General features: G+C 38.5%; 1 protein-coding gene across 1 annotated transcript in view; it reads right to left on the bottom strand.

The window, feature by feature from the left end:
* The window catches only part of LOC132414588 (AP-2 complex subunit beta-like), a 202221-nt gene that overhangs the window by 35133 nt on the left and 145948 nt on the right, over window positions 1-21140 (bottom strand). Inside the window, 2 exon segments of the mRNA XM_059997267.2 lie at window positions 881-1046; window positions 3063-3168. Of these exon segments, the coding sequence (XP_059853250.1) occupies window positions 3134-3168 (35 nt within the window). The 3' untranslated portion in view covers window positions 881-1046; window positions 3063-3133.

The following is a 21140-nucleotide window of genomic DNA, read 5'->3' as shown; positions in this document are numbered from 1 at the left end:
CTAGAGAAAGCCTGCGCACAGCAATGGAAGACCCAATGCAGCCAAAAATAAATAAATAAATAAATGAAACAAATCTATTTAAAAAAAAAGAATAAAATTTTAAAAATAATAATTAAAAAAAAAAAAGAGTTGCCTGCCGAACCACGAGACTACTGGCTGGTATATGTTCCTTGTAGGGCCTATTAAAATTACTATGATAGATTACACACATGAACTTCAATTTGCAGTGAGTACAGATGCCGGGGAAAAAGCTTTAATAATTTATCTGCTTCTCTGGGCCTTTGACTCGAAGGTCTCTCAGTTTTGGTAGAAGAGAGACAGAAGATGGGAAGGAGTCTAACCATCCACAAAGAATCTTTTCAAACTGCACATGCCAGCCTTCACCCCAGACAGAAACCCCAGCTGCAACTGAGCCACAACCATTACTAACAGCAATGGGTAATCATCTTTAGGTGACAGAAAATTAAAAAGTAATAACTACTGCTCTAAGTCAGTAGTTGTCAAAGTGTGGTTCTGGACCAGCAGCAGCAATAGCATCACCACCCTCAACCTTGTAAGAAATGAACATGCTTAGGCCCATCTCAGACCTACTGACTCAGAAACTCTAGGGGTGGGGCCCAGCAACCTGTCCTTTAACACAGGTTAGACACCAGTGCTTAGGTGCTTCTAAGGCTCACTAAAGTTTGAGAACCACTGTCTAAATTAGGCAGGCTTGTTCCAACAGAAGTTAGCACAACTGAAAAAGGTCACCCCTTTTTGGGAGAAAAATGAACATACTATATGTGTATATAAATTCGCACACATGAAACTGCCTAACCTTTACCTTTCCTGAAGTCGTCCCCAAAACATCTAATACATTAAGATATAGATGGGAACTTACCTGGGTGCTATCATCATGAAAACCTTCCAGGAAGCTCTCTAGTAACTCATCTGCATTGTCAATTCTTTCAGCATATTCTCCCACAATCCAACTCATAGCTGCTCGAGCGTCTGGCTCATCCAGTGAGTCTAAGTTCTCACACAAAGTGGCAATGATACTTTCATATCTGATATAACAAAATGGACTATGGTTACTGAAGGCAAAACTGAGAAGTGTATTTAACAATGAAGCCTACAAAGCAAAAAACCATGGACGAGGTACCCTAAACCACCACCAAACTACAAAGACTTTTAGCCAAGAGAATGTACAGGGTTTAAAGCCAGAAAATTATAAATGTCTTCAATTTTCCTTCAATTATGTTTTAATAACTAGACCATAAACCTTTATAAAAGCTTATCAGATATTCTTTTCACAAGGAAAAACTAACCTATGGTTTAAGATAATACCACTACCTTACATTTCTCACAGTCTTTCTCATAACTAGATCAGAGAATTTTCCTATTACTTCATTTTACCTTCATCGTAGAGGAACAGAAATTCCACTTTACTATTAGGAAAATGGAGTCAGACAGCAATAGCATCCAGAAACAGTAATTTTGTCTCTTATCCACCTATCTCTGCTTTCTATAGAGATCTTTATGTTCTTTCCTCCCAAGGCACCCACACTAATGACCTGTTTTTCTAAAGAAATAAGCAATTCAAGTATTTATTTTCACAGGTCTATAGCTCTCATTCTTTACCATGTTAAATCCATCTCCTTGGCTCATGTGTTTTTTTTCTTTTGCGGTATACGGGCCACTTCCGTTGCGGAGCACAGGCTCCAGACGCGCAGGCTCAGCGGCCATGGCTCACGGGCCCAGCCGCTCCGCAGCATGTGGGATCTTCCCGGACCGGGGCACAAACTCGTGTCCCCTGCATCGGCAGGCGGACTCTCAACCACTGCGCCACGAGGGAAGCCCGGCTAATGTAGTTTTAAACATCAGAATGAAATTGTATAATAAATGAGATATGGACAACTGAATAATACACTTAATTGTTTGCCCTATTTCCACTGATTAAACCAGGTCCTCGATAATGCTTTCTTAAACTTAAACTATCATAATCCCTCAGTAATACAGACCAGAAATGGACACATTTCTTTACCAAGCATTAAGATATACACCTCCCCACTTAATCAAGAAGTTTAGAAACCCAACCCTCCTCTTTCCTGGGAGAGTGGTAAAAGTATATGATCCTTTTTCCAAAAATACCATTTCTAGAATTAAAAAAAATATATATATATAGAGAGAGAGAGAGAGAGAGAGACAGTACACATAATGCTTAATAAACCACTACCTTATTAAAATATTTCTTCTAATTCTGAGTCCACCACTAAGCTAACTAACTGTAAGTCACTTCATTTCACATTATCTTTAACGATAATCAGAAGCCTTAGCACAGTTCATCTCTATGATTATAAGGTAAAATGAGATTTAGGATGCTTATAAGATCTGCTCTTATTTCACTCTTTTCAGGTTCCTTAATTGTTTGCCTTCAAAAGCAAATCTGAAAAAGTATTTTTGTTTCATAACTAAGAGGCCTCAATGTGAAAATTTTTGTGGAGTGAAAATGTAGATTTTGTATATCTTAATGGAAGCAGCTACAATACTTCAGAAAAGGCCTGAAACTCTGACAGTTCATTGTGGCATGTTCTATAATTTTCTACAAGTACTAGGTAACATACTAAGTGAATAGTGAAGCTGTCACCTCCCTGGCTTTTACAATAAGGTGACCATATAATTTATTATTCAAACTGAGACGTTTCTGAGAGTGAAAAGGGGCACAATTATTAATTATGCCTGGTAAGAGGCATAAAATGGATTATGCCCAGACAACGTGGAATATATGGGTATCCTTATTTAATAGTAACTTCATCACCAAAGAATCTGGCTAACTTTAATATATGTCAATTGACAATGCATATTCAGACAGAGCTTCAATTCTTCTAAAAGTGATAAAGCAGAGTGAAAAATCAGATTTTAATCCTTGTGCTAACCAACTTATATGTTTCTGATTTTTAATAAAGTATTCAATTATGACCAGTTACTTTACAAACTAATTCTTACCTAGCCAACCTCAAAGTGCCTTACTTAAACATTTCCTAAATGATCTGAGGAAGAGGGGCAGAAGTATCTGGACGTACTTGTTGGGGTATTTGCGGAAGATATAACAATCACCTCTTGGACCACATAATTTACTTTGGTTTGGATGAGATCAAGCAATGTGCTTACACAGCGCTCTGCAGATTGCTGCAAAGAGGAACATAATGAGAAGTCAGATGATCTATCCAATAACACAACCTCAACATAAAAAATATTTTTTTTGGGCTTCCCTGGTGGCGCAGTGGTTGAGAGTCCGCCTGCCAATGCAGGCGACACGGGTTCGTGCCCCGGTCCGGGAAGATCCCACATGCCGCGGAGTAGCTGGGCCCGTGAGCCATGGCCGCTGAGCCTGCGCGTCTGGAGCCTGTGCTCCGCAACGGGAGAGGCCACAACAGTGAGAGGCCTGCGTACCGCAAAAAAAATAAAATAAAATAAAAAATATTTTTTTGGAACACTCAGGTGTTATCAACTAAACTAGACTAAAAGATGAGGCACTTAATTTGACCACACTATACTAGAGGCTGGGTTATCTGATGGAGATATACAGAAGTTCTAGATATACTCCAAATTTTACTCATTACAAGAAACAGTTCAAGTGAAAAAAATCATCTTGGATAGCCAGGATGACAGAAATGAGAAGAAAGCATAAGTCAAGGTAGAAGGAAAGAATAAGAATGAAAGAATAAGCCAAGCGAAGAGGTCTTTATCTGCAGTTCATGAATGAGCACAGACAGAAGGCATCTTTAAACCTCTTGAAATGTAACTGCCAAATTTCATTTGTGCACACAAGCATATTTTCCTGGGAGGTTTACAGTTTTCATTATATTTTCAAAGTTCTCTGTGACTCAAAAAACTGTAAGAAAAATTTGCCATCTTCTGGGCTATATAACTGCAAGTCTATGGCCTTAGGTAAACTGAAACTTTCCACAGCCTATGGCTCATCTATAAAATAGAATTTAATCTATTAGTCTTTTATTAATGAAGGGAATATGGAAGAATACAAGTGACAAAACTAATGTATTGAAACAATAAGTCACAGTTTTTAAAAGAAGGTTCCAGAAGAGAGATCCTAAAAACCAAGAACTGACTTATCATACATTACAATGTATTATGATGGGTCATTCCATTATATGCCTCCCGATAAGATGCAATAGGAAATTCACAGCAGCATCTAAGAGGTATTCTTGCCAAAAACACTGAATATGAATATTACCAAGCCTCTAGATTTAATTTTCTAAAGGGGATGAAGGAATGAGATAAACAACATCACTAAAATACTATCAGCCAAATCTAGACTCTGGAAAATTCTACAAGCCTAATGATCTAGTCCTTTCAACAAATGGCACCCAAATAAATAAATAAAGACTTAAGAGACGTATTCACCAAATGCAATGTATAGCTAGCTCTCATTTAGATTTTGATTTGAACAAGGCAACTGTAAGAAGACATTTAGACACAATTAGGGAAAACTGAACATGGACTAGGTATTTAATGAGATTAAGAGTTACTGTTTGTTGAGTACGGTAACGATATCATGACAATTTTTTTTTTAGAGGACCTTATCTATTAGATATACACATTGGACTACTCTAATAAGATGATATCTGAGATCTGCATTAAAATATAACAGTAACCCACTCCCTTGAAGGGGGAGGGAGAGGGAGAAGATCAAATGGGAACAGCAATGTGTTGATATTTGTTCAAGATGGATGGTGGGTATATGAGAGCTCATTAATCAATTTTACCTTAGTGTATACCTAAAAATTTCTGTAATAAAATCTTTTAAAGGTACTATAATTTAAACCATTCCAAGCAATATAACGAAAACAAAATTGCATCTTGAGGTTATTTATATGAGGTCATATATGATTCTGTTCTCTTTTATTATTGTAGTTTTCCCATTTTTGAATTCTATTTTATTCATTTTCAACTAGTTATTTCCTGTGCTGTTATTACAACAGCAAAACAGTTGGGAAATTTTAAATATAAAAGTTATGATAAATTATAAAGCATGTAAGGGTTAAATTATCAAATTACACAGTACAAATAAAGTACTCAGCATAAGGCTTGATAGAAAGCTAACATTTACTGAACCCTTAGTTTCATTATTATAATAAAGATAAACAAAAGGTCATCTCCCATGATGCATCAATATTCAAAAACAATTAAGTCTAGGATAGTAATTTTCAAGCAAATTGTCATCTCACCTATATTGCTTTTGATTAAATTTTAAAAACACCATTAAAGCAGTATGGCAGAGGAACAAAAGTAAATATCCAATCATTGTATATACAAAGTAAGTCCAGAAACAGAGAAAGGCATACAAACATATAAAATTTAGTATATGATAAAGGCAACATTTCATAACAGTAAGGAAAGGATGAATTGTTCTTGTGTTTGATCCCCACACTCTTATCTTTAACCAAACCATTGCCATTAAAGTAGAAAATAAAAGTGAATTTTATATAATTTTGAAGTGAAGCACAATTTTCTAGGTGGTCCACTAAAGGTATCATTGGGAGAGGGACTCCCCTGGTGGCTCAGTGGTTAAGAATCCGCCTGCCAATGCAGGGGACACGGGTTCGAGCTCTGGTCCAGGAAGATACCACATGCCACAGAGCAACTAAGCCCGTGACCACAACTACTGAGCCTGTGCTCTAGAGCCCACGAGACAAAACTACTGAGCCTGCATGCCACAACTACTGAAGCCCGAACACCTAGAGACTATGCTCTGCAACAAGAGAAGCCACCGCAAGAAGAAGCCCGTGCACCGCGACGAAGAGTAGCCCCCACTCTCTGCAACTAGAGAAAGCCCACACACAGCAACGAAGATCCAATGCAGCCCAAAATAAATAAATAAATAAATTTATTATTTTTTAAAAAAGATACCATTGAGAGAAAATGGATAGAACTCACTACATAAGGAAATGTGAACTCCTATGCATCAAGAAGTCAAATGAAATCAAAAGGAAAATAATTGGGAAAATAACTATTAATGAAATGAAGGGCTATTAAATGAATTAATACCTTTAATTAATTATAAAACAACTTTAAAAAATCAATGTGGAAAAGATAACACATTGAAACAAGATACACATGCCATGAAAAAGCAATTCCAAATGGCTAAGCGTAATGAGAAAAATGTCACCTCAACTAGAGATCAAAGATTTAGCTACAAGGATCCTCCTTATAACCATTATTTGGAAAAAGAGCAGAAACAACTTTAAGGTCCATACAGGAAGGGAAAGGCTAAATAATTATGAAGCAATCACCCAGTATATATACAAACCACTAAAAATGATGTAAAATATTATCAGTAACATGAGAAAATGTCCATGTATAATAAGCAAAAAAAGCAGACTACAAAAACATAAATAAATAGCATTTGTAGAATGATCTCATTTTTGTAAAAAGCACACCTGTTTATGGAGGACTATGTAAACAAAGACTTAAAATCATGTCCACATCATCTCTGGAAGGGTAGAACAGGGGTAGGAGAAAGCAGAGTGTTCTACTTTTAACTTGTCTTTTTTTTATGATTTTATGTAGTAAATACATATGCTTTTTGTTTGCGTAAGACGTAAGTCAGTACCTTATCTTGAGCTACAAAAATGAGAAATGGTAAACACCAAAGAACAGAAGAGTGGGAAGTGAGGAATACCTTAACTTAGTGACTTAATCTCTCTCAAACAAAACCAAACATATAAATAAATCTCGCAAACAAAATCATTTTATTTGTAAGAAAAGGAGGGCAGGGGTTTATTTCCTCCTTAAAGAAACAGGTATACACTGTAATATATACAGCTTTAAATCTGTCAATCATACCTCAATAAAGCTGGAGGTGGGGTGGAGAGTAAAATCTATTTAAAAAAACAACCAAACAAAAAAGAACAGGCAAAAGTTACTGAAAAAACAGTACCATGAAATTGCTTTTTCAGTGTTATTTATTGACTCAATGGCTTATGCTTAATCTTTAACCTAACCAACTTAATATGATAAAATTATACATTTTTTTCACCTCAGGGTACTTAAAGCAACAAGGAAACACCTGTACTTACAGTCATGCTAAAAAACAACTCCAACTCTTAACACCCAAATTTTACAATAGGCCCTGTTATCTTAGCTAAGCACTAAACTAAAATTCTTTTTTTCTCATCTGTCATATCTTTGAAACCAACTACACATTAAAAAAGGGTCAGGTGCCCTGAGAGAACAGCAGCAGCTCAGTCTGGAAGCTACAGAGAAAGGCTATTACAATTCCCTCGCTGGTTCTTGCCCTTGTCCCATGGATAGGTTAGGTAAAAACAGGCAATCACTGCCTCTCCTGCCCCAATAACTGTGTCTGGACTAGGCAACTCTTTCCAACTAATAACTTTCATGATTTAACCAGTTCTAAGAAAAGTTCTTAGGCAAATCCAGGTAACTGGAAATAAGAGAACACTATCTAAAAGGCAGGATTCTTGAAGGCTGATCTTAAGCTTCCAAAGGAAGTTCATTCCTCACACACTCATATTCCCACCAGGGCACCCTGAATCAAAGGAAGAAGTGAGAGCCACCAGAAGTTCATCTCTTCCAGAAGATGATGGATAACTTTTCCATTTAGTCACAATAGACGGTACTAACAGCTGCTAGGAATCTAGATGCTTTGAGAACACTTTCTAGTAATTCCAGGGATAGAAAAATCTCTTTAACTTTGGAATGAGACTCTTTGCAAGAGCACTGTCAGAGAGGTTAGTAAGACAATGACATTCTGGCAGTGAAAAGCACAAAATGACTCTTCTGCTACCAAAATAGCTCTGAAAATTGTCTGCATTAATACCATAAGCAGGTGGCTATTCCACAATGAGAAAAGAAAAAGAAAAAAGTTAAGTAGTGGTGGTAAGTTAAGAAGTGTGGGAGTAAAAAAAAAAAAGATGTAACACATCAAGATCCAATAAACAGATTTTCCCATTTCTCAAATGGAGCAACAGAAGTATATATTAAGTATGTGAAGCAACTGAGCTGGCAGAACCAGAAGTAGAAACCAGGATTAACTGACTTCTTGCTATAACAACTACTTTACTAAACGATTTATCAGTGGTAACTATATGAAGCAGCATTCAGTAAATAAAAACAAGGAAGGCCAATTAGGAATTTGGCTTTCAGAGACACTTCTCTGACACAGCATCTGTTTCCTTCTGTTCCTGTGAAGCACTGGTCATACTGTACAAATTATTTTAGTAACTATCCTTGTGAAATCATATGGTCCAATCTGACTCAAAGTAGAACTGTAGGGACTTCCCTGGTGGTGCAGTGGTTAAGAATCCGCCTGCCAATGCAGGGGACAAGGGTTGGAGCCCTGGTCCAGGAAGATCCCACATACGGCGAAGCAAATAAGCCTGTGCACCACAACTACTGAGCCTGTGCTCTAGAGCCCACAAGCCACAACTACTGAGGCCCGTGCACCTAGAGCCCGTGCTCTGCCACAAGAGAAGCCACCGAAATGAGAAGCCCCCATGCACCTCAACGAAGAGTAGCCCCCACTCACCGCGACTAGAGAAAGCCCACGCGCGGCAATGAAGACCCAACGCAGCCAATAAATAAATAAATAATTAAATAAAATGTCAAAAGAAAAAAAAAGCAGAATTGCACATAGTCAAGTAGTAAGAACAAATATGGAGCTCTGAATCCACAATATCGTTGTGCACAGAAGCCATCATTAATTGCAACAAACTTCTGAATGAGGAAAAACAGAGGCTTGGTGACTGATAAAGCAGTGCATTGTAAGTTGTAGCCCTTAATACCTACTGGAAGGCTGCAACCAAGCTAGAACCAATCTGCCCTCTAAGACCACAGAGAAGCTCTTCAAGAGGACTTCCAAGTAAAGATCAACTCCCTGCCCTAAAGCAGAAACCTGCTAGTCAACAGTCCTGCCTATGTGCACAGAAGTCCTGACAACTTTTCTGTCATCTCATTTTTAACACAAATAGGCAGCAATTTACTGTAAGTATGGTATACACTTCAATTAAAAAATCATATATAGACATGCAACCATCACCATAAAATACTCCAGATAATTAAATTCAAACTGCAGAAACAAAACCAAAAACTGTAATTCACATCACAAGAGATTTAAGAAACTATTGCAACCACAAAAAAAGGAATGCTATGAAAAAGTACCCATAACAAGAAACAGCAATGAAGGGAGGCTGTATGGAAAGACAGCTGTGCAGAACACAAGAAAGCAACCACCCAGACTGGAGTAAGGACTGGAAGGACAGAGGACTGGAAGAGAGAAGGGTCTAGAACAAAAGAAAAGTTTTATTAATTTGATATTACGCTTGAAAAGCTGGAAGAAGATAGGAGTGCAATGAAGGCACAATGAAATTAAAAAAACAAAGACAAAGGCCATTATAAACTACAGAAAAAACAAAAGCCTTTATAAGAAAGAAAACGCAATCATTTGATTGTGTAGGCTCTACATATTTACAGGCATAATACGCACAGCAAGCTTTGCAAGACTCTAGTTGATAGAACAAGAAATAAAGGTATATTATCTCAATTTACAAAGATAATATAGGAACAAAAACCTCATGATATAACTATACAGGGGATCTATACAGAACGGTAGAAGTAGGAGTGATGGAGTATATGAACCAAGTTGCTTCTCTCATAGGGGAAAGTTAATAGACAATGTCTACAATTGGTAAATCAATAAATACTAGCATAAGGATATTAGCGATATGGAAGTAATCAAAATAACTAAAACTAGGAACAGAGTTAAACATGATTCCCTCGGGAAAGAGAGGGACCAGGGACAGCTGTTTTTCATTAAAAATTCTTTAATATTTTAACAATGTGCTTTATTATTTTGATAAACTTAAAAATGTAAGGAAAGAGGTGAAGAGAATACCCAGAATCCCACAACGTGATCACAACTACCACGGGACACTTGCCTCCACCATGATGGCACACCGTCCAATGGCCCGCACGGCTCTGCGCACAAAGTCGACATCCACCTCTGTGGCATATTCCTTCAGTTCTGCCAGAACCTGTTAAAAATCCATGAAGTGAATAATCATTAAGGATTCTCCAACAGCAATTTCATGGCCTAGGTTTTTCTGAAGGCCATATCTTAAGATCTAAGTTTTTAGATCTTAACTTGAATCTACTTTAAGTCTGACCTGAGCAATGTTGGCTTGGGATGCCAAACGAATCATGATGTCCAATTTCTCTAGTTTCACATAGATGGGATCATTGTACATCACAAAGAAAACTTTGATCTGCTTCAAGATTTCAGGCCTGTGGTACACAGAAACACAAGATAAGGAAGGTGAGGCATATATTGATATATCCTTCTGAGTCTGCATTAATACCTAACCTGTGCTTCTCTGCTCTCCATTCACACACTCCACTCCAGGGAAAAAAAACTCACAAACTTCCTCTACATCCCTCTAACCAGATCCATCTGGCAGACTATTTTTAAGGAGTAAAGTATATATTGCCAAGAAGAACCACTGGAAGAACAACAACCTGATCTAAATTACAGCCTGAACCATATTAAGCAGACACTAGCTATCATACAACTAAGAGTTCCTTCAGAAAAGAAACTAAATTGTAGAGCAACACCAGGCATTCATTGTAGGAACACTCTAAAATCAACTGTTAGCCTCCTGACCCTGGGCAAGTTGCTCTACCATACAGTATTTTCATTTCCATACATTAAACAGAGTTTTAACACAGTCCTCTTTAATAATGATGTTATTAAGTTTAATTCAAAATTACAAACACTTTAATCACCAATTCATTTTTTCCCAACCTTTTCTGGACGATCAGGTTGATGTTCCTCAGGGCGACATACTGCACCTCTGGCTCCCCAGACAGCAAAGTGACAAGTGGAGGGGCCAACTTCTTCAGCAGCATATTGTAGTAGTCAGAGTCCTTGGGTAACAACTCTAGAAATTTCATTAGGACTTTTACTGCTGAAAGCACCACTGCTGAGTTGGCGTGAGATAGCCAAGGAGTTACCCGCTCACAGATACTGAGGACAGAAACTGCAAATTAGTACCTTAAATTATAATTTCTTTGCTCAATCCAATCTATAAGGTAATGTTGTCAGAGGTTCCCATGGCCCAGGTATAAAGAAATTAGAAAATCAGTTAGAAAAGTCAAAACTCCATACATAGGTAAATTTGGGATCCAACACTGCGGATGCCTCAATCCCAGTAAACTACAAACAGAGCAGGGATATCAGAAGACTTTAGGAAACCAGCAATAAGGGATGTTCAAACTGGAAGGGAACTAGCCAATACCCCAAACATCTGAAGCTCACACCATTTACCTTCCTATTTTATAGTCCTCTCTGTCTCCCCATATTATGTAAGGACTCCCTGCCTCACAGCCCATTTCTCCTCAGCCTATAGGAAGTCAAATTAAGCATTCTGAGAGTTATTTCATAGTCAGAGATATCAACCAACTGTGGCTGAAGTTTCACTGTAAGATGCAGAAGGAGATGGGGTGACAGGGAAAACCACCCAACCTCTTGCATTCAGCATAATAAGGGAATCTCGGGAAGGGTGTTTGTTTGTTTGTTTGTTTTTAACAACACACCACCACTGCAACGCTCTCTCAACCTCATCCCCTTCTCCTAGTCCCTGCCACCTACACTTAAATGTCTCATAAAATATAGAATATTTAGTTATCCATTGAGGGTTCTTCAGAAATTAACCTAATTTTGATAGCTCTTAGGCAATGTGAGTGGCTAGCTGACTCAGTTAAGGACACAAGGTAAGTAAGCTGTGTTTTTCTCCCTTCCTCCTGTATCTACTTGGCTGACTCCCTGACCTCCTTTAGGTATTTATACAAATGCTACCTTCTCAGGGAGACCTTTCCTGACCACCCAGCATTTGTTAGATCTCCTCCTTACTTTATCTTTCTTGTTAGCACTTATCATCATCTGACCTATTATATGCTGTATTACGTATACATATTATATATACTTCTGCCCTATCCCTCAGAATAAGTGTTCCATAAGAGCTATGATTTTTGTCTGTCCACTGCTATATCCTCAGAGCCTAGAACAATGCCTGGCATACAGCACAGGCTCAATAAATATTTGCTGAGTGAATGAGTAAGTGTGAGATGTCAATGACCAAGAGAAAATAAAATTGTATGTAAAGTTCTTTCCAGAAGATATTTGTACTTTCAGTGATGGAAAGAAACTATCAGGGTGAGCTTTGCTTAAATCCAGAAGGAACAATTTCCCAGACAAGTGAAGAGCACTTACATTATAGTAGCTCGAGCTTTAGCCGGGCAAGGAAGGTTCCTATCTACCATAATTAAAATGAAGAGCCAGGGCTTCCCTGGTGGCGCAGTGGTTGAGAGTCCGCCTACCGATGCAGAGGACATGGGTTCGTGCCCCGGTCCGGGAAGATCCCACATGCCGCGGAGCGGCTGGGTCCGTGAGCCATGGCCGCTGAGCCTGCACGTCCGGAGCCTGTGCTCTGCAACGGGACCGCAACGGGAGAGGCCACAACAGTGAGAGGCCTGCGTACCGCAAAAAAAAAAAAAAAAAAAACCAAACTCAAGGCCTGTATCTGATTCTAGTGTCTGAGTACTAATCACTCTGCCGCCTGCATTTATAGAAGTTCCAAGAGTTGTGAACATCAAATGGGGGAAAGGGAAAGGGAAAGAAAAATCGGAGCTGGGGAGAATAATATAATCAAAACATTATTTCCAGGCAGATTTATACAAGGAGAAAAATGTATTCTCCTACTTTATCTATTTCAGAGATAATCACATCCTAGCAGCACTTCAAAGAGGCAAGATTTACTATCCAGCTACAAAATCTGATTTATAAGCTACCCCTGTCTCATATGCAGCAATTCTGAGGACATAAATTTGACATTACTTTTTTTATTTTTATTTTTTGGCTGCGCCCTGCAGCTTGCGGGACCTTCTTCCCTGCAAGTGGAGTCTTAACCACTGGACCACCAGGGAAGTCCCAGACCTCTTTTTTTTTTTTTTTAAGGAGCAAGCTGGAGTGGTGGGTATGATTAAAATAAAAATGATCCTGTAAAAAAAGAACTCTAAAAGGAAATCTAGATATACGTTGGGAGTGGAGTATCACAGACAGAAGCTACTTTAGGAGAAATCTCTCACACATTTCCCTGTTCCTTTGAATGACCTCTCTAATTTCACTCATTTTCATAGCCTCAGAACCCAAGAAAGATAGCACTTCCCAATATAGTGACTTCCTCCTATTAACTATATTTAGAAGACTTTCATTTCTAGCAATGACCTTCAAGGTCAAACACTCTGAACAAACACTTCAATTTTCCCGCTCAATTTACAATACTTTTGGCTGCTGCCCCTGAAGACTTGAATAAATTGAACGCAGTAGAATGACTGACCAAAACTATTATAATGGAAAATAAAGGTGATTTGCATACTTTTATCCTCTTGAAAATCAGCAACAGTTCAGAATCTCACTTTCTTCTTTATGGAGTTGCCTCAAATAACACGTTAAAGCACAGGGCATTTATTCTAAGCATGTTTCAGTCATTATCATCTCCTTAAGAACAAAATGACTGGACTTCCCTGGTGGCGCAGTGGTTAAGAATCCGCCTGCCAATGCAGGGGACACGGGTTCGATCCCTGGTCCGGGAAGACCCCACATGCCGCGGAGCAACTAAGCCCATGCGCCACAACTACTGAGCATGTGCTCTAGAGCCCTCGAGCCACAACTGTTGAGCCCATGTGCTGCAACTACTGAAGCCCACGCACCGCAACTACTGAGCCCACATGCCACAACTGCTGAAGCCCCCGTGCCTAGAGCCCATGCTCCGCAACAAGAGAAGCCACCGCGGGCTTCCCTGGTGGCGCAGTGGTTGGGAGTCTGCCTGCTAATGCAGGGGATACGGGTTCGAGCCCTGGTCTGGGAGGATCCCACATGCCGCGGGGCAACTGGGCCCATGAACCACAACTACTGAGCCTGCACCTCTGGAGCTTGTGCTCTGCAACAGGAGAGGCCACAATGGTGAGAGGCCCGCGCACCGCGATGAAGAGTGGCCCCCACTTGCCACAACTAGAGAAAGCCCTCGCACAGAAACAAAGACCCAACACAGCAAAAATTAATTAATTAATAAAAAAAAGAGAAGCCACCGCAATGAGAAGCCCACGCACTGCAACAAAGAGTAGCCCCCGCTCGCCGCAACTAGAGAAAGCCTGCGTGCAGCAACGAAGACCTAACGCAGCCAATATAAATATATAAATAAAAATTTTAAAATGCATTGTTAAAAAAAAAAAAGAATACAATGACTATACTGTACCAGTTAATTTTACAGTCATGCTTTAATCCAAGACACTGTCCAGACTGCCAACTAATAATATACTGACTACATATGACATTCTGCAATGTTCCGTTTTTTTTCCCCATCTTCTTTCCCAGAATGAGGAAGCTAAGTGAACACATCTACCTAGTGGAGTCAACACATACCGTTAACAGCAAGAGAGTCTGAATATCTGGTAACAAGTAAGATTTAAAAATTAGACTCAATAAAACTCATTACTTAGTTAAGGGGCTTACATAAGTAGCTTAAGATGTGTTTTGATGAAATGTGAATATTCACAAAGCTAAAACACTACAAATAAATATCTACAAATGGACAAAAGGCACTCCTAAGAAGCCAAGAGTTACTTGGCCCACCAGCCCTAAAATCACACAAAAGCATGCTGCAAAATGAACAAAACAAAAAATTTATTATTACACCATTATCTCCCTTTTCAGAGTAAGTAATCCCCTGCCAAATTAGAGCCTTGAGATCATTTTAAAAGCGACACTAAGAAATGAATAAGCCGTGATCTTTCGGTACACTACTGAATTACTATGTACAACAGATCCAGTTTTCAGGAAGCTGCCTACGAAAACTGCTTTAGGCATATCCTTGAACAATTATCTTTTAAAAGTAATCCTGCAATGATGTGTTAAGTAATACTGTAAATAGATTCACTTCATTTGTAGATAAGCTGCCCTCAGAATCACCCTAAAAAATAATGTCTGGATTTAAATAACGTATACAAAAGAATTAAATATCTTTGGGACTTCCCTGGTGACACAGTGGTTAAGAATCTGCCTGCCAATGCAGGGGACACGGGTTTGACCCCTGGTCCGGGAAGGTCCCACATGCCGCGGAGCAACTAAGCCTGTGTGACACAACTACTGAGCCTACGCGCTAGAGCCTGCGTGCCATAACTACTGAAACCCGTGAGACCAGAGCCCGTGCTCTGCAACAAGAGAAGCCAATGCAATGAGAAACCCGCACACCGCAAGGAAGAGTAGCCCCTGCTCACCGCAACTGGAGAAAGCCCGCACACAGCAACGAAGACACAACACAGTGAAAAATAAATAAATAAAATTATAAAAAATAATAAAAACAGCTTTATTTAAAGGAAGAATTAAATACCTTTAAAAAATAAATTTGCCGTTGAAATATTAACCCTTCTAAAATCATTAATAACCACACCACGATCACTATACAATAAAGAAACCTTTGTTATTATTAAGGGCTTACTCTATACCAGGTTCACTATTAAGTGCTTTGCAAGCCCTCTTTTATTTTTCACAACGTTCCAATGATAGAGGCACTGTTTATAATCTCCATTTTGTAGACGAGGATACTGAGATGTTTAGGGAGACCACCAAGCTAAGAATGGCAGACCAGGATACAAATCCAAGTCTGGTTGGTTTCAGAGCCTGAGTTTTAACCCTCATGTGTTAGTACTGGAGTGAAAAAAAAAAAAGTTCACAGTTACAAAGCACTTTTCTGTTTTTGAGATACTTTCATAAAGAGTGAGTCAACTCTTTATAAAAGGAAGTGATTAAATGCAATTTGGTATGCTGGACTGAATCCTGGAATAGCAAAAGGATATTTGTGTTGAAACAGGTGAAATAAAGTCTGTACTTCAGTTTATAGTGATGTACCAACACCAATTTCTTAGTTTTGACAAAGGTACCATGGTTATATAAGATGTTAACATTAAGTAAAACTGTGTGAAGATAGGTATATGAGAACTGTCTGTATGGTCTTTGCAACTTTTCTCTAAATCTAAAAACCCGCCCCCAAAATGAGATTTAAAAAAAAAAACAAACCTAAGTTACTAATAACTGATAAAATGAAAACTGATGATTAAAATTCCTAAGGTGAGAATACACATAAAAAGATCTCCACAAAGTTTATCATAAAGGAAAACAAAAATTGTTTCCTTCCTCTGCAAGAATTTAAAAACCAAAAAGCACTGAGATGGGCACTTGCCCTTATAACAGAGCAGCCTCCAATGATTCCACTTACTCAACACTCTGATCCTGCAGAAATTACCAGCAACTCATTTTTTAGTACCAAATACAACATTACTTACTTGCGGCATCCAGACACAGACTGAGTGAACATGTTACCTCCTACATCATTCTTACCCAGTGCCTACCACATACTGACACTCTCACACATGCCTAAAATTCTACCAGCTCTGGTACTCCTTTATGGACGCTGGGCATGAAGAGCATCACGCATTTCTAATTTTGCTTCTGTATAATATTTTAATTTTATAACTCTTCTTCTATTTATTGATATATGTTTAGGGATAACAGAATTCATATAATTAAAGTACTAAATTAAATGAGGTCATTAAGAGATGATTTAACGTTGCCCACGAGGACAACAAACATATTCTGACAAAAATCCTTCTAAAATTTACAAAGTGATCTAGAGAGACTTCAGTTTTTCAGCATTTATCATCTCAGACTGACAGCAAACCACCACAAACCTTCTAAAGCCTAACTAGAAATTACAATAATCAGAAAGTACGTCACTTTAGATTTGTTTCTCAAGAATAGCTGTCATTTATTAAGCATTTACTATATGTCAGGCATTATTTAAGTTTTTAAAACAAATTAGTCCTTCATGTTGTTGTAGGGGGCTCCCTGTGCACTGCAGGATGTTTAAAGTATCCTTGAACTCTACCTACGAGATGCCAGTAGCAACCTTCCCATCAGTTGTGACAACCAAAAGTGTTTCCTGACAATGCCAACTGTCTCCCAGGAAGCAAAATCGCCCCCAGTTGAGAACCACTGTCACATAATCTCATGTGGCTTCTACATGCTGGCTAGTACATGGTTAAAATACATACTTTTTCTGAGAAAAAAAATGTTACTTTTCATAAAACAGCTTTCCAAAATAAGTTCATATTAAAAGAAGCTGGCAGTTTAACTAGAACCGTTGCTAAAGGCCATACAGGGCCAAGTTCTGAGAGCATGCTGCTTGTGCAGAAAAACCCTCAACAAACCAAAATATGTTTCTGGGGTTTTTTTGGTTTTGTTTTTTTAACTAATTCAGTAGTCTGTGCTTTGGCAGACAGGACAGAGCAATGGAAGAAGGGCATTCCCAGGGGCAGTTCTCAGAGAGATGGTAGAACTCAGAAGGCTTAGAAGACAAGATCAAAGGGGCTAAGGCGCTGAGCCAAAGGATTTAGGAGACCTGAGCTCACAAACAAAAAGCAAAGTACATGTGGTGGGGCTGTCAAGAGAGTCTCTGGCGTGGCAGATTCTGGGGTAAACATTAACTGAAGTTGGAATACCTCAAAATGCCTCTAAGAGAGAAAAGGAAAACTGCAGTAAGGAGGGAAAATCCTAATGCATGGGCAAAAGCTAGAGAATTATCACTATCACCCAAAAGTGTATCTTTCTCGCAAATATCAATTTAGTGAGACAGAATTTTCAAAACTCTGATTATCTGTGAAGAAATCATAGGAGCTATTTTCCTCTCGTACCAAAGTGCTTCCTCATTCTGAATACGTTTACTTTCAAAATAATGGACTAATAAATCTGTGTCTGGAAATAAGTTTAGCTTTCATTCCCTCAGAAAGATTTTACCATATGAACCTGTATAGCTATCAAAGGGGTCAGAACCCTTTAAATTAATATTGTAGCAATAATGTTAACCTTTGCCTAATGTCTACTTCATAATCATGGCAGCAGCAGCCATCATTTCATGAACTCTCATAAGCCAGGCACTTTCACAGATGCTTTTTATGCAAGAGCTCAATTAATACTCCTAACGACTCTCTAAGTTGGTACCTCTCACTCTACAGAAGAGGAAACAGACTCAGGGAGGTTAACCTAGGACTTAACACTGAGAACTTTTTTTACTTCAAACTATCTTTTCTCTTTCAAATAGTATTTCACGGAGAGTCAGTTTTAACTAAAGTTAACATATACACACTACTATATATAAGACAGATAACCAACAAGGACCTACTGTATAGCACAGAGAACTATACTCAATATTTTATAATAGCCTATAAGGAAAAAGACTTTAAAAAATTTTTTAATAAAACATAAAAATATTGGGCTTCCCTGGTGGCGCAGTGGTTGAGAGTCTGCTTGCTGATGCAGGGGACACGGGTTCGTGCCCCGGTCCGGGAAGATCCCACATGCCGCGGTGCGGCTGGGCCCGTGAGCCATGGCCGCTGAACCTGCGCGTCTGGAGCCTGTGCTCCGCAACGGGAGAGGCCACAGCGACGAGAGGCCCGCGTACCGCAAAAAAAACAACAACAACAAAAAAATCAGGAATTGGAAAGATATGTCCCACTCCACAAATATTAAGCAGGGAGAAAAGAGGGCTGGATATCTGGGGCCTACAGCCAAGAAAGCAAAGGAGAATCTAGAAGCTGGTTTGTGCCCAACATAAGTTCCTTGCGCGAAGCAGCAGAGAGGGTCCTCTGAAATCCTGATTAACATACATTCTCCTTTCCTAGCAAGTGCCTCCAAACACAGTACAAGTAGAACTCTTACCAAGAAGGAACACCCCTTAAATTGCCCTATATTAAAAAATTTCTTTAAACATTATAAACCTATGCACATGCTCACTTCCAAAAAATGTAAACTAAATTCTTTCCAATGATATCATCCATCTATGAATCACCAGACAGAAAGAATGTAATGTTACAATGATCCTGTACATTGTAGCTAAACACAGAAAAAGAACAAAAATTCCATGAGGAGGAAGAAAGCATGTTTATTTTCCAAAACAATTTAAAGAAGCTAATTTTAGAAATGCTGTCTGATTTTTGCTTTTAATGTAGACTAAATTCCAGGCAGAGGAAAAGGAAGTAAACAAAACAAAAAACAAAAATCCTAATAAGAACAACCTTATTACTGTGTTCATCAAATCTAATGATAGGAGAATTCTGACTGGATATCCAATAATATTAAGGACTTTCTTTAATGATCAGCTGATTAAATGAGTTTTTCATTCTTAAGATGTTTGGGATTTGCTTTAAAATCATCCAGTAGGAGAGGAGGTGGGGGTCAGGAAAGCATGTATGGAGAGTTAAATTAAACAAAACTGGCCATAGGTTGGTAACTACTGAAACTACAAGGTAGATATTTAGGAATTTATTATACTATTCCCTCAACCTGAATATGTTTGAAAATTTCCACAATAACAAAAAAGTTAATCAACTATTGTAAGACCTATTCAATAAAACAAAATTAAAAGGCAGCTCCTGTAGTTTCCACTACGTCTGAACCATAAGCATAATTTCTACAAAGATAAAATAGGTAAAACCCCAGGTTACTGACACTACAATGATATGCCCAACCTTTGTCAGCCTTGGAAGATAAAACAGTGAGGTTTCACCTGGCTTTCTTCTCCCACCTGGCAAGGATGCACTAAGCCCAGCTGACAGAAGGCTCACCATATGGTCTGAACTGGAAGACAAACTCTGGCATACAGAATGCTTAAATCATGAATATTCCCACTCAATGGCCAATACTTCTCTAGAGGCCCTCTTTTGGAACAGAGGTTGCTTATTTGCAATGCAGACACTAACCATATCAAGAGACATTTCTGAAAAGGTTTTCTGAGGTAGAAGAGACTGTTCTTAAGCCCCTGGGAAAAAGTTACCTTCACAAAGCTGTTGACAGCCATGATGGCCATGTCTGGCTGACTCTTGGCATAGTTCATCAAGTAGAGATACACGAGCTTCTTTAGTTCCAGGTTGTCAGTCTGCATACAATTCACTACATCTGGAAAGAGAGAGCTGAGAAAAGAGGAAGGGAAAGCGAACAGATGTTGGTGCCAGGCTGTTGGACAGAACACAAAGAAACAGCCTTAATTTAAAAAGTGACTCGATGTGAGCACAAATGTCCACTAGTGATAATACTTACCACAGAAATGAATTACTAAAGAATTTATAATAATGGTCCCAAGAAGATGTCTAAAAATAGATTTTTAAAAAACATTTTACTATGAAAAGTTTCAGATTAGAGACAGCAGTTTAATGAACCCATGTATCCATCACCCAGCTGCAAACAAATATTGATACATACCCGATCTTGTTTCATACACAACCTCAACCCACTCGCCTTCTCCCAGTCCCTACCCCATCTAGTTGCTCTAAACAATTTCTAAACAAATCCTGCACATACATTTCATATATAATATTTTAGTGTATATCTTTACAAACTTTTTTAAAAAATCACTATGTCACACAAAAAAATTAACCATAATTTTTCATTATCAATTCTTTGCAGTTCAAAGCACGACAGTTGTTATGCTTTTTAATGCACATATTCTTCCATCCCTGACCAGTGGGAACTTATTTGATTAGCTTCCTTATTAAAACAGTTCTCAGATAATTAGGACCTTTGTTCAAAATTTTCAGAAAATGAAACAGTTCTAAACGTGTGTGCCATGTACACATTTAGATTCTATTGTATATATACACCCATGAAGGAAGTGACCAGTAACAGGTATTGGGACTCAGACCCTAGGTTAGAATCCTGGCTACATTACCACTAGCTGTATGACTTTGGGATTATTCTTCAGCCTCTCCAAGTATACACTGCTTGATCTCTAACATGGAATAACTTCTGATTCAGAATAATCTCTAGTTCAGAAGATATGAGGACTATAAAAAACACTGTAAGTAAAAGCATCTGTCCCTGTGCCTGACACAGAATGCACTTAAATTTAAACTTCCCTTTTCTTAATGACATTAGGAAGGTCATCATTAGCCTTAGGACCTTCTCAGATGTTTGAGTTACTACACCTCACATCCACCACTAGATGCTGCAATTTACT

The sequence above is a fragment of the Delphinus delphis genome, chromosome 19 (genome assembly GCF_949987515.2).
Source record: "Delphinus delphis chromosome 19, mDelDel1.2, whole genome shotgun sequence".
NCBI lineage: Eukaryota > Metazoa > Chordata > Mammalia > Artiodactyla > Delphinidae > Delphinus > Delphinus delphis.
Note: the sequence above shows the minus strand (reverse complement) of the source record. Positions and strands in the feature narration are given on the sequence as shown.